Below are 21,564 nucleotides of genomic sequence, written 5' to 3' on the forward strand. Positions count from 1 at the left end.
ATGGCAGTATGAAGCCACTGAATCTTCACATTTCCAACAGTTCAAAGAGTCTCATTGTAGTTTTTGCCAAAATATTACAAGTGCAAAAGCACTGAATCATCCCAACTCCAACAGTTTCAAAGAGTCTCATTTAAGTTTTTTGCCAAAAAATTACAAGTGCAAAAGCACTGAATCATCTAAACTCATCAAACATGTTCACTCTCTTCGACTTCTTGGGCACATGTCCACTTGGTCCTGCCTGCTTCCTCTGCTCAGCTCTTAATCTCTTGGCCTCTTCTTGATGTATCTTCTTTGCTTCTTGATCTTCTTTTCTCTTCAGTGCTGCCATAGCTCTCTTTGCTTCTTGATCTTCTTTTCTCTTCAGTGCTGCCTCTGCTTTAGCTGCCATTGCTTCAAGGGCTCTGGCCTTCTTCTCTTCTTGCAATGCAGCTTTTCTTGCTGCTGCAGCTTCCTTCCTTGCTGCAGATTCCAAAGCTTTCTTCTCTTGTGCTGCTCGTCTTCTTCTTTGTGAAGACTCTGCTTTCCTCCTTGCAATTTCTTGCCTTTTTGCTTCTGCCTCCTCTGCTTTCTTCTCTGCCATCTCATTCATGGCCTCAAGTGTTGCATCTCTCCTGGCTGCCATCTGTCTTTCTTTGTCTCTCTTCATCTTCAGCAACTTCATGGTCAGGTTGCCTTCATTTGTAGCTGTTGTTGTCTGTGCTGCAGTGTGAGAACTGGCTGCATTTGAGATGAATGAGGAATCTGGCAAAATGATTTTAGGTTCTTCTCTAGGAACAGGTCTGGATTGTTGCATCCTATGAAGCATTGTAAATCCAAAGTCCTGCACCTGTACAAAACAAACATCACATGAAAACATCAGTACAACAAAAATGACTGGACAAAAGAGGTCAAAATTAAGGGACAAAAGTGGAGAATTTGCCTGAAAAACAACTGGTGCATCTGCTCCATCATCTTGTGTGACAATGATCTCATCATCTTGTGTGACAATGACCTCCTCATGTGTATCATGGCCATCAACATGGGCCTCCTCATGTGTAACTTGGCCATCAACATGTACCTCCTCCTGTGTAAGTTGACCATCCTCTTGTGTGACCTGAACCTCCTCCTATGTAAGTTGACCATCCTCTTGTGTGACATGAACCTCCTCCTGTGTACCTTGGCCATCGTCTTGTTGTGCCAAAACAATTTCATCATCTGACACATCATCAGGAATGGCCCTTGGACCCCTTCTTGTTGTTCTCTCTGCTAGATTTGGCAAAATGCCAGCCTTTTTGAGATTACATCCTTTGATGGTGTGGCCTGTTTCATGGCAGTATGAACATGTTATTGTGATTCCATGTCTGCTCATCACCTTGGTTCCATCTTTCTTTTCAATCTCATAAGGCTGCTTTCTCCTACTTTTGTTTGAAGGCCTCCCTACTTTTTTTTCAAAGACAGGTGGCTTGATTTCACAGCCATTCATCTTCTGCCACTCACTCCTATCTCTGCAAGGCTTGATAATGGGTTTGTATGCTAGCTTGAATGCTTCTATATTGTAGTAGGAGTGCACCAAACTCTCAGGATCAATCCTCTCATGTCTGCAGCATGCAATTGCATGGTGACATGGAACTCCACTAAGATCCCACCTTTTGCATGTACAGCTTTCTTCCTTCAGGTCAACAATGTATGTCATGTTCCTGTTGTCAACCTGAAAGATGCCATCACCAGCCCCTGAAACCATGCATGTAGCTGACAGCTCTATATTCTTCTTAATTCTTTTCCTAATTTTTGAGCATATTGAGCCAGGCCAGGTCTCTGCCTCTTTTCTTTTGTTGTAGAACCTGACCATGAGATGTGTTTTGATCTTGTCAATCATTGACCTGAGATGCATCTCCCTAGTCTCAAGAATATATCTGTTGAAAACCTCATAGTTGTTGTTCAGAAGGATATCACACTTGACCAATTCTCTTTGGAAGCCCCTAACCCAAGTGTTGGGTGGTAGCTGCTCAAGCCACTTGTATGCTTCTAGGCTTATGACCTTCATTTCCTCCATGCTTGCAGCCCACAGTTCTGGTGTTGTGCTCCTTGCACACTTCCATAGCTGGTTTTTAAGAACATCTCCTTTGTGTGTTTGCTGAAAATTCTGCCATATATGCCTAACACAGTGTCTGTGCTCTACATCAGGAAAGTGCTGCCTCACTCCCTTGATTAGGCCCTTTTGCTTGTCTGACACTATAGTCCATGGGTCTGTGTTTACAATTCCCAACTCGCTCTTCAGATTTGACAGAAACCATTTCCATGTGTCAGTGTTCTCTACCTCAACAACTGCAAAAGCTAGATGGTAAATGCGGTCATTAGGATCCATGCCAACAACACACAGCATAACACCTCCATACTTTGTCTTCAGGTGGCATCCATCCAAACAAATGACAGGCCTACAAGCTTGCATGAAACCCCTTTTGCAGGCATCCAGAGAGAAATAACAACTTGCAAATATGCCATTACTGACACCCACATAGAAAGAACTCCCTGGGTTTGATCTTCTGAATTCTTGTGCATAATCCCACATGCTGTTGTACTGCTCCAACTCATCTCCTTCAATAACTTTCTTCACTAACCTCTTAGCCCTTCTAAGCTTGCTTCTTGTTGCTGTCATGTTCCAATCTTTCTGAACCACCCTTGCAAAAAATTTCATGTTCATGTTTTCATCTGCTCTGAAAGAATCAAGATATTTTCCAGCCATAAAAGGAGCAGTGAATGACTTAACACACCATTTCTTTATGCATGTATGCTTTGGATTGTATTTCTTGATCATGAAGCAGTTGATTCTCCCATCAAATGATGCAGACAAGGTCCAAGGGCATCCATCTTCACAAATGGCATTTAGTCTTTTCCTATCATTTCTAGGGCACCTAATGTCAACTCTCTCCTGACAGTTGTACTCTTTGATAGCTTTCCTAAGGAACTCAACAGATCCAAAGGTCTGGCCAACTTGAAACTGTGGTTTAGTCAGCTCTTCCTCTCTAAAACTTTTGAAATTCAGCTTCACCTTATCTTCATCAGAGGATGGCAGACAAATATCCATATCTTCAGTAGGATCATCAACTTCTTCTTGGACTGCTGGTCCTTTGCCCTTCTCACAATCAACATGTTTGTCAAACAAGTCATCATCATCCTGCAGATCAATGTCTGAATCAACAATTTGTGGAATATAATCTTCATCTGAATCCTGCACTACTGTGTCTGTTGCATCCATGTTCAAAAACCTACAGGATTTCCTTGCCCTAAACCCAAACTGAGATGAAAGGTAAGTAGTTCCAGGCTGGGGTGGACTTGGTATGAAATCATCTTCTTCTGACTCTGCTTCACTTTCTGACTCTGCTTCATCTTGCTCATGCTCTTGATCAGAATCATGCTCTTGATCATGCTGAGCCAGCTCATGTTCCACTAGAGTGAGCTGATCCTGCTCCTCTTGCAACTGCTGTGTCTGCTCTGCTTGCTGCTGGTGGGCATTCTCCTTCTTTGGCCTAATGCCACTGAACCTGACAATTGGTGGATCCTCATCATCAGAGTGGACTTGAACAACAGAAATATATGATCTCATGCTCTCATCATGATCAAGAAATATCTGTTGGAAGTGGTTGCCATTTAGAACACAATCCTTCATGTTTTCTGTCATAGTGTTGTCCCCTATCTTGATCTCTCTTAATCCATTCTTATACACTGTCAATCCAGGAACACACCAATAAGCCCTGATCCTGCCCTCAAACTCATATCCAATTTCCTCCACTAGACTGGCAACAACATTAGGTGTCCAATTATCTATGTCACAGTAATCATACCAAATGGAGTGACCTTTGTGATAACCCCTATGCTTGCCAGCACACAGAAAGTAGCCACCATGTATGACCTCAACAGAGAAGTGGTTGCTTAAGTGACCTGCAAAACAATCAAGTTGAAAAAGTTCAGACATTTCAGACTACAGAGAGATTCAGACATTTCAGACTACAGTTCAAAGATTCAGACTTTTTTACTTTTTCAGAAACAGAGATTCATGGCTCCAATTAACAAATGTATGATCTTACAGGTCGAAAAGCAACCATCTTTGGTCAATCTGACACAATGTAATTGCAAATTACAATAATTTTTGGTCCAATTAACACTCTGACACTAAGAGCAAACTTTACTGCTTAAACCCTAGACCCCTGGACCGATGAAAAATTGGGGGGAGAAAGAACCATAACCACTCCAGATCTCTGCAAACATGGCCAAACCCTAGCTCCTACTGCAAACCCCCCATGAAGCAGCCCTATTTTTGGCCTGTCAGAAAGATCTTCACAAACTGTTAAAACCCTACCACCCCACACCCAATCCGTCAGAGAGTAGAACGAACGGCCAAACCCTAACTCCTACGCGCAATTGATGCGGCCAAGAACTCTTTACGGGAGCTAAATTGCACAGATCGAGCAAAGGAGCTGCTGGCGATGGTGACGTACCGTACAGGGGCGGCGAGGCATCATCACGGCGAGCGAAGGAGCAAGAGGCACGTCGCGCAGGCCCCTCCTGAACGGCGCGGATGGCGGCGGCTCAGCGTCCGACGACGTGATCATGGAGCCGTCGTCGACACCAACGACGTCCGACCTCGGCAGCGACGATGAGCAGAGAGGGTGCGGGAGCAGAGAAGAGAGAGCGACCCGGTGCGGGAGCAGAGAGGTTGCGGGAGGGAGGAGAGAGCGACCCGGTGCGGGCCGTTTAATGACCAGGTGGGGTGCCGTCCGACCTGGTGCGCGCATATTTGCAAAAAAAAACCTCCAGCCATCTAGTATTAACGCCCCCCCCCCCCCCCCCCCCCCCGACAGGTGCTGCACAAGTGGCAGTCAAAGCACAGGCTGACTCGGCCAAGTCAGCAAATACGTAGCTCCAATCATATATACGGACCAAAGTGAACCCCCTGCGCAAGTAGATGGACTATATTTCGAGTATTTTGAAGTAATGGTACTTAAGTGTTAGCCAGCTCAAGTTTTGTGACCTATGGTAATTTTTCTCTATGTGAAACCACGATAGATCCGTTGCTCACATGATGGACTGCAGACACATCACACGTGTGACGTGTCCTTTCCCTTGATGAATTGCTTGCGAGGATTTTTTTTAACAAAAAAATTCAGCATATACCATGACAAAAATCTGGAGGTACGGTCGGCGCAGAATCATGCCGAGGCCAACAGGCACGAAGTAAAATTACATCGTCACGCAAGATAAAGGAGGGTTTCAGCTCTGCGAGGCACAAGCCTCTGATGTTGGTATCTGTATAAACACACAAGCATAAAAATGGTTCTCCGGGAGTTGATGCATTTCGGAGAAACGCCGAACGGGGGGAACCGAACCATGTCTAAGTGCTGCACTTCCACCTGGACGAGGGCACGCAGTTGAGGTACCGGCACCAGTGGCAGCCGTCGTTGCCGTTCTTTCCCTTGAAGAGCATCGCCAGGCCGACCACATACCTGCACCACAAGTCACCTCCGTCAGGTTTCAACTAGTAGTAAAGTCTTGCTACAACAAAGTGAACATCTGGACTACACCTTCCTAGTAGTTTGTCATGTCTTGGGATAGAGTGGAGAGACTTACCCAACCAGCAGCAAGAGCAGTGCCGCGCCCCACAGAACATACTGGTACGTCTTGTACTTTGGGGGTTGATCGGTCTGGGGCAGCTCATGCCGTTCCATCCAACCAAATTGAGGCCTTGCCAGCAGCACAAACCCGAAAAGGAACCCGGATACGAACCCACCAATATGCGCAAAATTATCAGCATGCGGTAGTATCCCGATCGCCAGATTGATTGCAATTATGAACAGAAGAGTTGTGATGGCTGCTGCCTGCAAGAGAAAACCAGCTCAAACTTGCATCGAAGCAGTGCAACAAAGTACTCCCTCCATATCAATATATAAGACGGTTTTTTGTGACACTATGACAGCGTCAAGAAATGTCTTATATTTTGATACGGAGGGAGTATTATACTAGTATCTCTATTCTGCTGACCTTGTTGGAATAAATGGTCCAGTTCATAATAAGCTCAGAGAGCATACAGCCAAGTAGACCAAACAAAGCTCCAGAGGCACCGACAGATATGTAGTGATTACGTAAGAACAGTGCAGATAGCACACTTCCACCAAAGCCAGATAGCAGGTAGATGATCCCAATGCGGACTTGCAAGTGCGAAAACTGAAGTCAGTGCACAGGAATTTACTCCGTGGTAACACAAAGGTAAATACAACCTATGCGCAAATCCACATTAATGAAACACGTCGACATAAGGAAAAGAAACAATTCTAAAAAGATCATTGACCCTTTGTAGACATGATCACTGTTCATTGTTTTCAAATAAAGACCAGGAAGCCAAATCTTTATCAGATTTGTGAAACCAATGGCCTTTGTGCAGTAATGCTGGGAAATTTACATGTATATATATATCAAAGGAAATTTGGTCCCCAGGCCTTAGAACCAGATCTCTGTAAATATCTCCACAACTCCTTTCCTTCTGAAAATATTTATCAAAGGAACTCCCAGGCGCTGGGCAAGACTACTGGAGCAAATTGCAACCAACGTCAATGCTTGGAGCAGCTGGTCACCATGTATACCAAGATTGACGGCAGGATGAGGTGGCAGGGCATATATGTTTAGAGGCGTTTTGCTTAGCATAGTTTCAGGACAGCATGTTGTGTAGTAACGTGTTTGATGGGCATGAAAAGCCCGATCACTTTTGGGTGGTTTGTTTCGTATCAATACAAATCGAGGAAACCCCTTCTATAAAAATAATTCAGCAACTACTCCCTCTGTAAAGAAATATAAGAGCCTTTAGATATAAACATTGGGTGCTGCTCATGGTGCATCTGATACTCCCTCACCTTTGTAGAGTTTGACTAACTTTATATTAAAAAATATAAACATTCACAATATGAAATCAATATTATCAGATGCACCATGAAACGTATGTTCATACTATATAGTTTTAGTATTGTAGATATTCATATTTTTAAATATAAATTTGGTCAAACTTTATCCAGTTTGACTTTGACCAAATTTTATATGCAGAGTAAAAAGAAATGGAGGGAGTATAAGACTAGTGTTAGAAGCAGATGACAGTCAACCAAGGTATCTCAATTAAGAAAGATTGACATGCGGCGAAAATGTAAAAATGGACCAATTCAGTACTTCAGTGAAGCTTACCAAAGCCAAATTGCTGTTCAAGGCGGATTCCTATGAATAGCAAGCTCATCATGTTGACAATCAAGTGAATTAGGCCAGCATGGAGCCAGATACAGCTGAATAGGCGCCACCATTGGTGTTGATGAACAACTTTGGCCCAGTCAAGAGCTCCCATCTTCTCCAAACTGCAATATGGGGTATGCACTTCTTTAGGACATTGAGTCCCTTTATTTCCAACATTTTCAAGATGAACAAAACTATACCATGCCAATCCTAACCAATGTATCCCTGATTCCGGATGCCATGCTATCTATCAATTAGTATAATATATTAAAAGCACAATACAACAGAAAAAAGAAATATTTCTGAAATTCTCACCAAAAAGAAAATCTTCCATCCATTTATCCAATAGAATAATGTAACATAACCAGATCTTCAAAATTGCACTCAGATTATGTGGACTTGCACTTTTTAAACATGGTGGCACATACAAAATTACAGCTTGATGGACCATGGGCCTTTTATCATTGTCCAGGACGTGAAGAATTATGTGTGCAAGCAATTTGTGTGTGCCTGAAATCATGTACTCACGGAAAAAAATGAAAACGCTGTGCATACCCTAAACAAAACTAAAAGCAGTGCGCATATCTAAACGGAATTCAAAAAGCGTGCGCTTTTTGGAATTTGATAGGATGTCAGGTTAGACAAAGGAAGGAAGAAAAGAAACTAGAGATATGCGCACTGCTTTTAGTTTTGTGGGGCGCGGCAAGTAGCCCATGGGACGGCACCACCCTCTTCAGTGCCTATGAACTCTCTGAGATTTGGATCTTTTGAGCCTGCTTCTGCGCCCCCGAGACTTTGGAGTGACCGGATAAAGTCTGACGATGTTTTTGAGCACACGTTACCTACCTTAGATTTTGAGGATGCTGAGAGTCCCATTCTCGGGGGCTCGCCGACCTCGGTCAGGGGAGAGGAGGAGTCTAGGCAGGTGGCCACTCCCTTTCCTGCTCAGCGCATTGCTTCTCCTCAGGACGCGGTTTCGGTGGTGGAGGTCTTACCTTCGGGAGGGGGTCCGGGGCAGGTGGCCCCGGCACCCTCTTCTCCTCTCGCGTAGCCAGAGCTGCAGGTGGCGGCTCCGCCTTCTGGAGGGGGCTCGGGGCAGGTGGCCTCGGCGCCCTCTTCCCCTGGGGCGCCTAGGGTGGCCGCTCCTCTTGTGGCGCCGGCGAGCCCCTCTTGCCAGAGGGCCGGGATGGGTGGGGAGTATGGGCAGGCGGCCCATGCATTCCCCTCCCCCAGTTCGTCTCCGACTCTTTGCCGCGGTGCGCGGTCGACGTCGGCGGCGCCGTGGAGCTCCCCGCCGCCGCTTTCAGGCGTTCCTGCTGTTTCGTCGACGGAGGCCGACCGGCTGCGTGTTAGGGGTGAGGCAAGAGGCCCCACCCCGAGCAGGGTCACTCGGGAGGAGGTTATTGCGTTTGGAGGGATTCCGGATCCGGTCTCTGTGGGGCGACGGTTGAGCTGCCGTCTCCAGGATCATCCGGAGGCTGATGACATACAGCAGCGGTGCGCCATGAGGGCGGCCAAGCTTCGTGACGTTGAGGTCACTACTGGTATGTCGGTTAATACCTCTAATTCCATTTTGCATTTTTCTAATGAGGAGATTATTAATAATGCAAACCAATTAGGAGTTTCACTAGGTAGTAATGATAGTGAAATTTCAAATTCCGTTAATGATATCCTGGATTTAGAGGCGGAGCGGGCTTTGAAGATGATTCGAAACTTAGCAGCGGTTAAACCCATGAATGACTCCGACATTGATGCTTTGGGGGTCAGGGTGCTCGATAATTTTTGTGCGGATCTTCTACCACCCCTCGCTGAGTCTGAGGAGGAGGATGACACCTCTGAGGCTGTCGTGGTTAGGTCCACTTAGCCTGGTTATGAGGACCGGCTGGAGGGTCAGAACAAGCCTAAACGCAAGTGGAAGCGGAAGATTTACCCGGTTTCAGCAGTGCGTAGGAGTGCTAGGATCCGTACTGCTAAAAAATTTCATGACGAAATATGAAAGGAATCTTTTGGAATAGCAGAGGTCTGAAAGACTTGGCTAAAAGAAGGTTTCTTGCAGAGGCGTCCATCGAGCATAGGCTAGACTATCGCATTGTCGGAAACTGGTAGAGATAATTTTTTGCCACAGTTTCTCAATACTTTATCGAGAGGTATTGATTTTGATTCGCATTGTCTGCCGCCGAGAGGAAGATCGGGTGGGATCTTACTCAGAGTTAGATGCGATTCGCTCGAAGTCCGAAGTGTGGTGATGGGAGACTTTGCAGTTAATTTTCGGGTGCGGTCGAAGGCCGATGGGTTTAATTGGGCTCTGGTGGCGGTATATGGTGCCGCACAGCCCGAACTCAAACCTGAGTTCTTGGCTAATCTGGTTTGGATTTGCGGTTCTGAGCAGCTTCCAATCCTGGTGGGGGGTGATTTCAATATTATTAGAAGGCGTGAGGAGAAGAACAATGATAATTTCGATGGGAGATGGTCATTTATGTTTAATACCATCATTGAAAGCTTGGATCTGCGAGAGATAGAGCTTTCGGGAAGAAAATTCACCTGGGCTAACGCATTGCCAAATCCAACGTTTGAAAAGCTGGATCGAGTACTAGCTAGCGTCGAATGGGAACAGAAGTTTCCCTTCGTAACAGTTTAGGCACTTTCCCGTGGTATTTCTGACCACACGCCTTTATTTGTAGACACCGGTGAGGCTACCCATTTGGGAAACAAAAAGTCGTTTTCGTTCGAGCTAGCTTGGTTTGAATGAGACGGCTTCTTTGATCTTGTAGCCAGGGAATGGGCTAAGGATGCTGGAGGCAGGACTGCGCTTGAGCGTTGGCAGAATAAGATCAGGCACTTGAGAAGTTTCCTACGTGGGTGGGCTAAGCATATTAGTGGGATTTACAAGGTCAAAAAGAAAAGGCTCCTTACCCTTATTCAGTCCCTAGATGTAAAAGCCGAATCCACGGTTCTGCTGGCCTCGGAGCTTCATGCCAAGCTTGACGCGGAGATGAGATTGAAAGAGCTTCTTCGTGAAGAGGAATTAAAGTGGGTGCTGCGGGCCAAGGTCCGACGAGTTGTCCAAGGGGACGCGAACACTCAATTCTTTCACATGATCGCCAATGGCAAACACAGAAAGAAGAGGATCTTTCAGCTTGAACAAGATGAAGGAACGATTTTAGGACAGGAGAACCTAAAATTATACATAACCGAGTATTACAAGCAGCTGTTTGGGCCTCCAGAGGATAACTGTGTTTCTCTGGATGAGTCTAGGATTGAGGATGTTCCTCAACTTACTGCTGTTGAGAATGATATTTTGGCTGCTCCTTTTTCCGAGAAAGAGGTGTTTGAGGCCATCTCGCAGATGAAAAATAATAAGGCTCCCGGTCTGGATGGATTTCCGGCGAAGTTCTATAAAAAGTGTTGGCATATTATTAAGTGGGATTTGTTGCCGTTGTTCCATGATTTATTCTCTGGACAGCTTCAGCTATTTCAACTGAATTTTGGAACGATAACCCTGCTTCCTAAGAAAACAGAGGTTGTGAGAATTGAGCAATTCAGGCCCATCTGTCTTCTTAATGTTAGTTTCAAAATCTTTACCAAGGTCGGGACTAATAGGCTCACGCAGATTGCGCATTCTGTGGTGCAACATTCCCAAACTACTTTCATGCCGGACAGAAACATCCTAGAAGGGGTTGTGGTCCTTCATGGAACGCTCCACGAGTTGTTTTCAAGGTGGATTTCGAGAAAGCGTACGATAAAGTCAAATGGCCTTTCCTTCAACAGGCCTTACGCATGAAGGGTTTTGATGAAGCCTGGCGACGCCAGGTAGAATCTTTCACGCAAAAAGGGAGTGTTGGAATTAAAGTGAATGATGACATAGGTCATTATTTCTAGACACACAAGGGCCCGAGACAAGGTGATCCAATGTCTCCTATTTTGTTCAACATTGTGGTTGATATGTTGGCAATTTTGATAGGTAGGGCAAAGGAGGCTGGTCAGGTGGGTGGCTTGGTGCCTCATCTAGTTGATGGAGGTGTGTCTATCCTACAGTACGCTGATGATACGATCATCTTTATGGAGCACGACTTGGCAAAAGCGAGAAATATGAAGCTGGTGTTATGCTTATTTGAACAATTGACCGGGTTGAAGATTAACTTTCATAAAAGCGAGTTGTTCTGTTTTGGTAGAGCCAATGAGGAACAAGAGGCTTATAGGCAATTGTCTGGATGCGAATTGGGGACATTACCTTTCACGTACTTAGGTATACCCATTCACCATCGTAAGCTGACAAACAGAGAATGGAAGTGTATCGAGGATCGGTTTGAGAAGAAACTGAGTTGCTGGAAGGGCAAACTCATGTCATACGGAGGCCGATTGATTCTTATTAATTCGGTGGTCACGAGTATGCCTATGTTTCTCTTGTCTTTCTTCGAAGTCCCAGTTGGTGTTAGGAAAAGGCTGGACTTCTATCGATCCAGATTCTTTTGGCAGAGCGATGAACTAAAAAGAAAATACAGACTCGCCAAATGGGATATCATCTGTGACCAAAGGACCAGGGGGGCCTTGGCATTGGGAATCTTGAAGTCAAAAACAAATGTCTTCTCAGTAAGTGGCTGTATAAGTTATCAGTTGAGACTGATGCCACGTGGGCGCAGATTCTCCGAAGTAAGTATCTGCAGTCCAAAACTTTGTCCCAGGTGACAGTGAGACCGACGGACTCGCCTTTTTGGAAGGGGCTCATGAGAGTCAAAGCAGCCTTCTTCAATAGGGCAAAGTTTATAATCGGTAATGGCACTACCACACGTTTCTGGGAGGATACCTGGCTTGGAGAGACACCGCTGGCGCTTCAGTATCCGTCCTTATATAGTATTGTTCAACGATGTGATGCTTATGTTGCAACGATACTGCAGTCCATCCCCCTTAATATTCATTTTAGGAGGACGCTTGTTGGCAACCGATGGGAAGCGTGGCTTCATTTAGTGAGTAGACTTATGGAGGTTCAGCTATCTCAACAGCCCGATCAGTTGTGCTGGAAGCTTACTAGGTCTGGAGAGTTCACAGTTAAATCGATGTATATGGATATCATCAACTCTAGCGCCATTCCTAGTTCCGAATAATGTTTGGAAAGTCAAAGTTCCTTTGAAAATTAAAGTGTTTATGTGGTTTGTACATAAACAAGTCATATTAACAAAGGATAACTTGGTAAAGCGCAACTGGACAGGATCTACTAGGTGTAGTTTCTGTGATCGGGATGAAACTATCAAACACCTTTTTTTTTATTGCCCGTTGGCCAAAGTTTTGTGGCAGACGGTGCACATTGCCTTTAACATTACTCCTCCGAATTCTGTCAGTACGTTATTTGGAACGTGGCTTGTTGGGATAGAGTCCGAAACAGCTAGACACATTCGCGTAGGAGTATGTGCTTTATTGTGGGCAATTTGGAACTGCAGAAATGATTTGGCTTTTAACAGAACAACAAATATTCATTTTTTGCAGATTATATTCCGAGCCACTGCGCTGATCCGTATGTGGTCGTTACTCACTCCGATGGAGGCCAGGGAGCGTTTGGTTACTGGATCTGTCCGGTGGGAGATGGTAGCACGGGATATTTTCAACCGGTTTGGATGGCGGTCATGTAATAGGATAGGGGATTAGTTTTCCTATCTTTGTTATGCTAGCCGGTTGAGGCCTATTGGCTTTTGTGTTTTTGGCGTTGTGGCTCTTTGTGAGCTTGCCGTTACTTTTGTTTCAGACTATAAGACCTTGTTGAACCTATTTGCTTATTTATAAAGGTGGCCGTATGCATCGTTCTGGTGCAGAGGCCGGGGAGTCCCCCCTTTTCAAAAAAAAACAATCAGTGTACTGATTAAATTCACACATAAACAATACTTCTGATCACGGTCTAATGTTGTTATAAGTAGCATATTAGTGCATACTTATGCAAGTTCAAAACATTAAAGATGATTAAAGACGTTTACTAGTTTGCGCAGGACACCATGATATTTGTATATATAATGAAATCACATTACAACAGAAAAAGATAGATATGCCAGCTGATCTGATGTTCATGTAAGTAACATAACATATGTGTATAGCAGGCCACATGTGATAGAATTAATAAAGTACAACGGATAAAACAACATTTTTTTGTTCCAGTCCAATGAGAGAAGAGAAGTCCACGCCTAACACTATCTTAGATTGCAGAGGCAATATAATTATGAAAGTCAATGTGGTCAACATAGATATTGCAGTGTACCTACCATAGATATGATTATTTTGAGGGATATAGCTATGATTTTAATTTGCCAGTAAGTGGCGTATCCACGAGAAAACGAATGCTAGATAATAAAAGATACCTTGCTAACTCTCTGTACCATATAATTTGAAGTACTAGTTAAATCAGCTACTGTTTTCCGTCAAACAAATAAGCAAAAGATACTCCCTCCGTCCGGGTTTATTAGGCCTAAAGACAATTTCTCTTATATCAAGACACATAGTAATTTGCTCACATTAATTCTTTCATTCCACTTCCAATGCACTCTCTCACATGCATGCAGCCAATGAAAAAGCACGCATGAGGTGTATTAATTTCCCGGCCATGACACCAACAACAATAGTTTTCAATGCAGCCAATGAAATGGTTACATACATGCACTTTTTCAAAGCGAGGCATTATAAAAAGGGACATGCTTGTAATGCTGTGAGGCCTAATAAACCCGGACGGAGGGAGTACCTTTGTAAAATCGAATTGTTGCAGGTATATTTTGCATTGCTCCACAACTAAATCACCTACTGTTTACCAGTAGTAATGCAGATCTAATTAGTCAATATTGCCCAATCTCCCCCATTTCCAGACTAGCAACTAAAAATTGCGACGAGTGATAGCGGTGACACAGATATCCAGCCAAACTGCAATCCCCCCATTTTCATTTCGCTTCAAATCCCACAGTAAACACAGCAGAAACCCCCAACTTGTGCTGCAAGTACTCCACTGACAAGATCCCCCACTTTTGATTTCGAAATTAAACTGTAATATTAATCATGAGGTGAGTGTGAGTGTGAGACTTACGTGGCCGAAGAGGGGCCGAGGAGCGGGTTCTCGCGCAGCGGCTGGAAGGAGAACTGGCGGAGGAAGCCGGCGACGCAGCGCGCGTCGCCGCCGAGGGGGCTCCCGTGGCGGGGGCAGTCGTTGAGGTACATCTCGACGGCGAAGACCGAGACGCAGGCGCCGAGCACGGTGGGCACGAGCCACGGCCACCACTGGCGCTCGTCGTAGCCGGTGCCGTACTGCTGGTACCCCGCGCCCGCCCTGCCCGCCTTCCCCTCGCCGCTGCCGCTGCCGCTCGCCATGGTCCCTAACGCGCGCGCGAAGTCTGGTCTAGCTAGCTAGGGCTGCCCCCCTCGCTGGCGCTCCGTGGCCTGTAGTTATAGCAGCGGCCGCGGGCCGGGGGAGGGGAAGCGGCGACGTACGAGCTGTAGTGTGTGGGAGTGTAGGAGTAGTGGAAGGTGCTTGGCGTCGCGCGCGGCTTGGCTTGGAAGCGAGGAGGGGGGTGATAAATGGTGGAGAGTGAGGTGAGGTGGCCGCCGCGCCGACAGTCAGTGACTCAGTGTGGCCGTGAGACTGGCGTCTGGCGCGTCGGGACCGTGGGCCGTGGCGCGGCGCGGGCGTGCCGGCGACAGTCTCGGGTTAAGGATTGGTTAGCTAGCAAGCTACTGTAAACTGGACGGTTATGCAGCTAGTAATGCTTATCCTTGGGAGGCAACATCAGAGAGCTTATCTGAACTGGACGGTACGCAATCTTTCTAATGGAATACGCATCAAAATGTGTGACGTTCGTAATACAGGATGTGCGAGACGGCACGCATCCTCAGCTCACGTTTTGCACATTTGCTCTTGTCAGAACCAGAGCGAGGACAGGAGAGAGAGGTTTTGTGCAACACTTGCTTTCATTGATTACAATGCTTACACGTATATGTAGGTACAGAGCTCAACTAACTCACACAGAGCTCAACTAGGTTGGCTATTTTCTTTAGTAAGCAATAAACAGCAGAGATTTGACGGGGATGCCGAGCTCCCGCTACTTGATCGAGAAAAAGCTGCTCCTTCCCCTTGAATTCTATAGCTTTATTTACAGGCTTAGAGCAGCTTGAATGGGGCGACCTATTTTATCCGCAGCCGTCCGTTTGGGTTGACGCGGATAAAAAGGTTGGCCCAACGTGCCGATCTAAATGGACGTGTGTCCGCTTTCGTCCGCTTGCCGACCCAATCCCAGTTCATTTTTGAGCCTGATTTGCGTCGGCGCGGACACAAGACGGACGCGCGCGCTCGCCCTTTTTTCTCACCGGGTGTAGGATCGAAAGTATGTCTAGAGGGGGTGATTAGACTACTTGACCAAATAAAAACTTAACCTTTTCCCAATTTTAGTTCTTGGCAGATTTTAGCTATTGTAGGACAAGTCAAGCAATCATCACACAATTCAAGCAAGCATGCAAAGAGTATATTGGCAGCGGAAAGTAAAGCATGTAACTTGCAAAAATGTAAAGGGAAGGGTTTGGAGAATTCAAACGCAATTGGAGACACGGATGTTTTTTCCGTGGTTCGGATAAGTGGTGCTATCCTACATCCACGTTGATGGAGACTTCAACCCACGAAGGGTAACGGTTGCGCGAGTCCACGGAGGGCTCCACCCACGAAGGTAACGGTTGCGCGAGTCCACGAAGGGCTCCACCCACGAAGGGTCCACGAAGAAGCAACCACCCACAAAGGGTCCACGAAGAAGCAACCTTGTCTATCCCACCATGGCCATCCCCACGAAGGACTTGTCTCACTAGCGGGAGATCTTCACGAAGTAGGCGATCTCCTTGCCCTTACAAACTCTTTGGTTCAACTCCACAATCTTGTCGGAGGCTCCCAAGTGACACCTAGCCAATCTAGGAGACATCACTCTTCAAGAAGTAACAAATGGTGTGTAGGTAATGAACTCCTTACTCTTGTGCTTCAAATGATAGTCTCCCCAACACTCAACTCTCTCTCATAGGATTTGGATTTTGTGGAAAAAGATTTGAGTGGAAAGCAACTTGGGGAAGGCTAGAGATCAAGATTCATATGGTAGAAATGGAATATCTTGGTCTCAACACATGAGTAGGTGGTTCTCTCTCAGAACATATGAGTTGGAATTGTGTATGTGTTCTGATGGCTCACTCCACGAATGAAGAGGAGGTGGAGGGGTATATATAGCCTCCACACAAAATCCAACCGTTACACACAGTTTTCCAATCTCGGTGGGACCGAATCAACAAACTCGGTCGGACCGAAAAGGTAAACCTAGTGACCGTTAGAGATTTTCGGTGGGACTGACATGCAACTCGGTAGGACCGATATGGTTAGGGTTTGGGCATAACGTAATCTCGGTGAGACCGATTACACAAACTCGATGAGACCGAATTTGGTAATTAGCTAACCAGAGAGTTGGTCAGGCAAACTCGGTGGGACCGATTTGCTTTTTCGGTGAGACCGAAAAGTTACAAAAGGGAAACAAAGAGTTTACATTGCAATCTCGGTGGGATCGATTCGCTCTTTCGGTGAGACCGAAAAGTTATGAAAGGGAAACTGAGAGTTTGCAATCCCATCTCGGTGAGACCGAGATCCCTATCGGTAGAACCGAATTGCTAGGGTTTGGCAGTGGCTTATGACAAATGAAACTCGGTGGCGCCGGATAGAAAGAATCGGTAGGATCGAGTTTGGCTTAGGGTTTAGGTCACAAGTGGATATGGGAAAGTAGTTGAGGGTTTTGAAGCATATCACTAAGCACATGAAGCAAGAGGCTCATTAAGCAACACATCATCCCTCCTTGATAGTATTGGCTTTTTCTAAAGACTCAATGTGATCTTGGATCACTAAAATGTAAAATGAAGAGTCTTGAGCTTTTGAGCTTAAGCCAATTCTTTGTCCTTAGCATTTTGAGGGTTCCACTTTCACATCCATGCCATGCCAATCATTGAGCTTTCCTGAAATAATCATCTTAGAATAGCATTAGCTCAATGAGCTATATGTTGTTATGAATTACCAAAACCACCTAGGGATAGTTGCACTTTCACCGGGGCCGCTGGTCGGTGGCACATTGGATTCACATCCTCGCCCGCTTGCTACGTCGCCGACCATTTTTTCAGATAAAAATGGATACATAGATAATTCTAGCGTACACAAATAAAAAGAAAAGAGCACTACTCGTCGATTTCTGACTCCGACTCAGTAATGTCTTCCTCCGAATGTCTCAATGTAGGCGTCAGCATACGCCTCGTCTTCAAAGTCCCAACCCGCCGTTTCTCGTAGTTTCAGTTTCAGTTGAGCTGCCTGCTTCCGCGAACGCTTGTCCTCCCGATAGGCAGCTCGCTCCCTCCTCTTCGCGTCCCTCTCCGATCTCAATTGCTTGTAGAACCGGCGCTCGTCAACGATGTCCTGCGGAAAGCCTCCGCGCCACACCACCAAGGCTTCCACGTCCTTCTCTACGATGGCGAGGCGACGCTGCTGCCTTCGGTGGACACGACGACCCTCGTCGATGAAAAGCCGCGGGAGAGGCGCAGGCTGGCTCGACACGTTGGGAAAATTCATATTCATATCCCGACGAGGCCTTAGGAGGCGCCACGCCGCCGCGTCGTGCGCGCGGGCTGCCTCCTCTGCGGTGTCGAAGGTGCCGAGGACGAGACATTTCTCGCGAAACCAGATCTCGGCGGAGAAGCTGCCGGAGCGGCGCTCGCGGACTCCGTGAAAATCCGAAGCGCCTAGGCGGCGGATCGACATGATGGCGCAGAGGCGGCGAGAGTGGGGCGGCCGACAGAATGTGGAGGGAGCGCCTTCTTTATAGCGAGCGCCGGCCGCGGTGCGCGCGCGAACTTTTCCCGCGCGCTGGAGCGCCAAAACCAACGCGCGCTAGGCCGCTACCCTGCGCGCGAGCCTTTCCCGCGCGCTAGAGCGCCAAAACCAGGACGACAGCATAATGTTAAACATGCGCGGTCATGAAATGGGTCGGCCTGTTGGACGCACTGCCGACCCAAAACTAAAAAATGATGAACGGCGGACGAACGATCGATCCAAACAAACAAAAAAACAAACAAAAACGTCATCCATTTGAATCGGCCTGTTGGAGTTGCTCTTACAGCCTTCATGGCATGATCGACGCGAACGTTGTTAGCGATTGAAAGTGAGCGCGTGTCCTCTGGTGGCCGTTGAGTCGATTCGTGTCTGGGTGGTGGCATATGTGCACCGACGGATTCGGTAGTTCGCGCGTCTTTGTGCTTCCAGCGAGCGCCGTCGATGGCCGATCGACCGGAACCGCGGAACCATGCACATGACTGGTGCTGTGTCGCTACAGCTACAGGCATGCAGCCGGTTCTCTATCGCAATCTCCTCCTGTTGGTCCCCAAGCTTATTTGTCTTTTTTTTAACACACCGAAGCTTTACTTGTCGTGCTGTATCACAAGGAATTCATGGCCGTGATCTTTTCATCAAGTTGGTACTGCTTGATTTCTGAATTCCAACAAAAGAAAGAAACTATACTGCTTGTATGCAAATTTTCAGCTCGAAATTAACCTGATTATTATCATCCTGCAAAAAATCATCTTCAAACTTTAAACCAAAATCAAGCAATTCTCAAGCAAACCCGATAGGTCCTGCATACTACTAACGTGTAGTCCCAAAAAGAAGCGCCCCTACAGCGCTCGACGCCTGCAAGCGTAAAACCGTGTGAACTCTTCTTGTCGGTCAGAGAAGAATGGTTTGGTTATTCAGCGTCCGATGGCAGTCCGTGAGCTTCTTGAACCCACAGGCTGGGCGCCTGCGCCTCCAAGGCGGGCGCCCCCCGCACGTTGGCGAACTGCGCGTGGCACGGCTGGTCGCCGCAGCGGAGGTTGATGCCGTCCAGGCGCACCCCGCTGCACGGCTGCTCCTCGCTGCACCGCAGCTGCACCGCCACCTTGCTGCTCGACGTCCCCTGGATCCTCCTGAAGGTCACATCGCTGATCTGCACCCGCGACGGCTTGTCGACGTCGGAGCAACGGCCGTGGGGGCAGTACCGCTGGTCGATGAGGATGGGGTTGGACACGTCGGCCATGATGATGTCCTCGAAGGTGATGTTGGAGTCCTCCTCCCCCTCCTTCCTCCCCAGGCTGCCCACGCTGATGCCGTGGCCCGGGCCGCAGATGATGCCGGTGACCACCACGTCCGAGGAGCCGGGGCCGACGGACACGCAGTCGTCGCCCGTGCCGATGACCGAGTCGGCGATGCGGACGTGGCTCGAGCAGCCGACGTGGATGCCGTCCGTGTTCCGGCTGGACGCGGGGGCGTGGATGCGGAGGCCCTCCGCCGCGACGCGGCTGCTGCGGTGGAAGCTCAAGTGGAAGCCCCGGCTATCCACGAACCGCAGGCCCCTCACGGTCGAGTTCGTCACGCCGTCCAGCTCCAGAGTCTGCACAATGGCCGGCAAAATCACCTCACCGTCTCGTTCAGTAAAATGGAAATGACACAAATTTGATCGATTCAGTATTGGCGGCCGGCGTGATCACCGTCGTTTTGGCATTGTTAGTCCTAGCGCCGCCCTGGCCGTCTAGGGTACCGGCGCCGGTGACGAGGAGGTTGCTCAGGGCGCTGAACGTGATCCAGTCATCATCCGTTAGGTGGCATCCACCCGTGCACGGCCGTAGCACGCCGTCGATCACCACGACGGGCGCGCCACCGCTCTTGCACGGGCCCGAGAACTCCACGGCGCCGACGGCGAAGGTGCCCTCGGGGATCAGCAGCGTCGCGTTGCCGGCCGTGGAGCTGCACGCGGCGCGCCATGCCGCCAAGAATGCCTGGAAAGTCAGTGGTGGTGAGTGGTGACACGGGAACACGACACATGGGTTCAGAAACGAACGGAAAACACAGGAAGCAGCGAGTCCAGTCTGCAGCAACGCACTCACGTCTTTGTTGTCTTTTCTGCTCGGCGCCGCTCCGTACTCTGTAACGTCATAAAGGCCGTCGGCGGCGGCCCCAGTGCTCTTGCAGTGAACATGGCGGCCGGCAAGCACCGCGAGCAGGTACAGCATCAAGGGGACCATGAGGACTGTAGCCATGGCTGTTGGGATTGGAAGTTCAGACTTCAGAACCGCCTAGTGTCTGCAGGGATCTTCGTATCTTATATGTACACCGTTACATACATGAGCGTCGATATTCCATGAATTGAAGACTTCATGCAAATATAAACGTAACCTCCTCCAAAATGAAAGATAGCGCAATTGAGCGCTTTTATTATTGTTTGGTGCTACTTGTAACTCCTCTCCAACGTAAATCTATTCGTTTCTTCTGCAAAATGCTTAGTGGCCAACGAAGGCACCCGAGTATTCAATCCCCTTTGACGAATGTTGAGGCAAGAAAAATAAACGAGGTTAGAGGGGGAAGTTCCCTCCCTTAACATTCGTTGTTAGGTAGGAGGGGAGTTTCGAACTCAGCTGGCTTAATTGGAAATAGGACGCACTTGCCATTGGGCCAGGAAAAGAATTTTATGAGACCAGGTCTTATGTGAGATCCATTTTGATGAATGACACGTGGTATTCACAAATCACAAAGCATCCCCCACCCTGACTTAAAATCAGGGGAGAGAGAGATTAGATGCTTTGTGATTTGTGAATGTCACGTGTCATCTAATCTCTTCTCCCTGATTTTAAGTCGGGGTGGGGGATGCTTTATGATTTGTGAATGCCACGTGTCATCCATCAGGATGGGTCTCACCTACTAACCGTAAGACCTGGTCTCATATAATTTTTTTCCTTGGCCCAGCAGGCTAAAAGACCAGTTGGTCCTAGGAGGAACCAGGGCAAAAAAAAGATGAAAGTGAGGCTCGAACCCTTGCTGGCCCATACACAAGAGAAGATTTTTAGAGAAAAGGCATCAGCCGAGTTTGAGATGGGGCTCGAGACTAGCTTAACTTTGAATTAACAAAGCCATCAACCGGCCAAGAATATAGATCACAAGTAACCGAAAAAAAGAAATACAACATGATAAGATACATAGCCGTCGAAAAGCAGCTAACTAGCCTCAAATGCTACAAGCTAGAGGGTAAATCAGAGAAGCACGCAAGTGAAGACATCGAGGCCCTCCTCCGAGAACGAAGCACGAGGGAACCAGGACCATGCTGGCACAAAGGAGAAGGGGATGACTGGCATCAAGAGAGAATGTGGTCACCAAACAGCTACGGACCCCGACACGACACAACCATCCAACTCCATCTCCGAAGAAGGCCACAACCTCCTCGCCTGGCTCGATAGGCACCGCACTGTCGGAAGATAGAATGTTCCACC

The 21,564-nt window shown here is 47.5% G+C and overlaps 1 protein-coding gene and 1 pseudogene across 1 annotated transcript; both read right to left on the minus strand.

Annotated features, from left to right (window-relative positions):
• Window positions 1-5,100: 5,100 nt before the first annotated feature.
• Window positions 5,101-14,899, minus strand: LOC125520005 (RHOMBOID-like protein 2). The gene is made up of 5 exons (XM_048684783.1): window positions 14,300-14,899; window positions 7,204-7,367; window positions 6,016-6,182; window positions 5,605-5,852; window positions 5,101-5,480 (listed from the first exon to the last, which is right to left on the minus strand). Exons 1-5 carry the CDS (start codon window positions 14,578-14,580, stop codon window positions 5,369-5,371), a joined length of 972 nt encoding a protein of 323 aa, XP_048540740.1. The 5' UTR covers window positions 14,581-14,899; the 3' UTR covers window positions 5,101-5,368.
• Window positions 14,900-18,755: 3,856 nt separating this feature from the next.
• LOC125521659 lies at window positions 18,756-20,592 on the minus strand (annotated as a pseudogene).
• Between the last annotated feature and the right edge of the window lie 972 nt (window positions 20,593-21,564).

The sequence above is a fragment of the Triticum urartu genome, chromosome 7, assembly GCF_003073215.2.
Source record: "Triticum urartu cultivar G1812 chromosome 7, Tu2.1, whole genome shotgun sequence".
NCBI classification, from domain to species: Eukaryota; Viridiplantae; Streptophyta; class Magnoliopsida; order Poales; family Poaceae; genus Triticum; species Triticum urartu.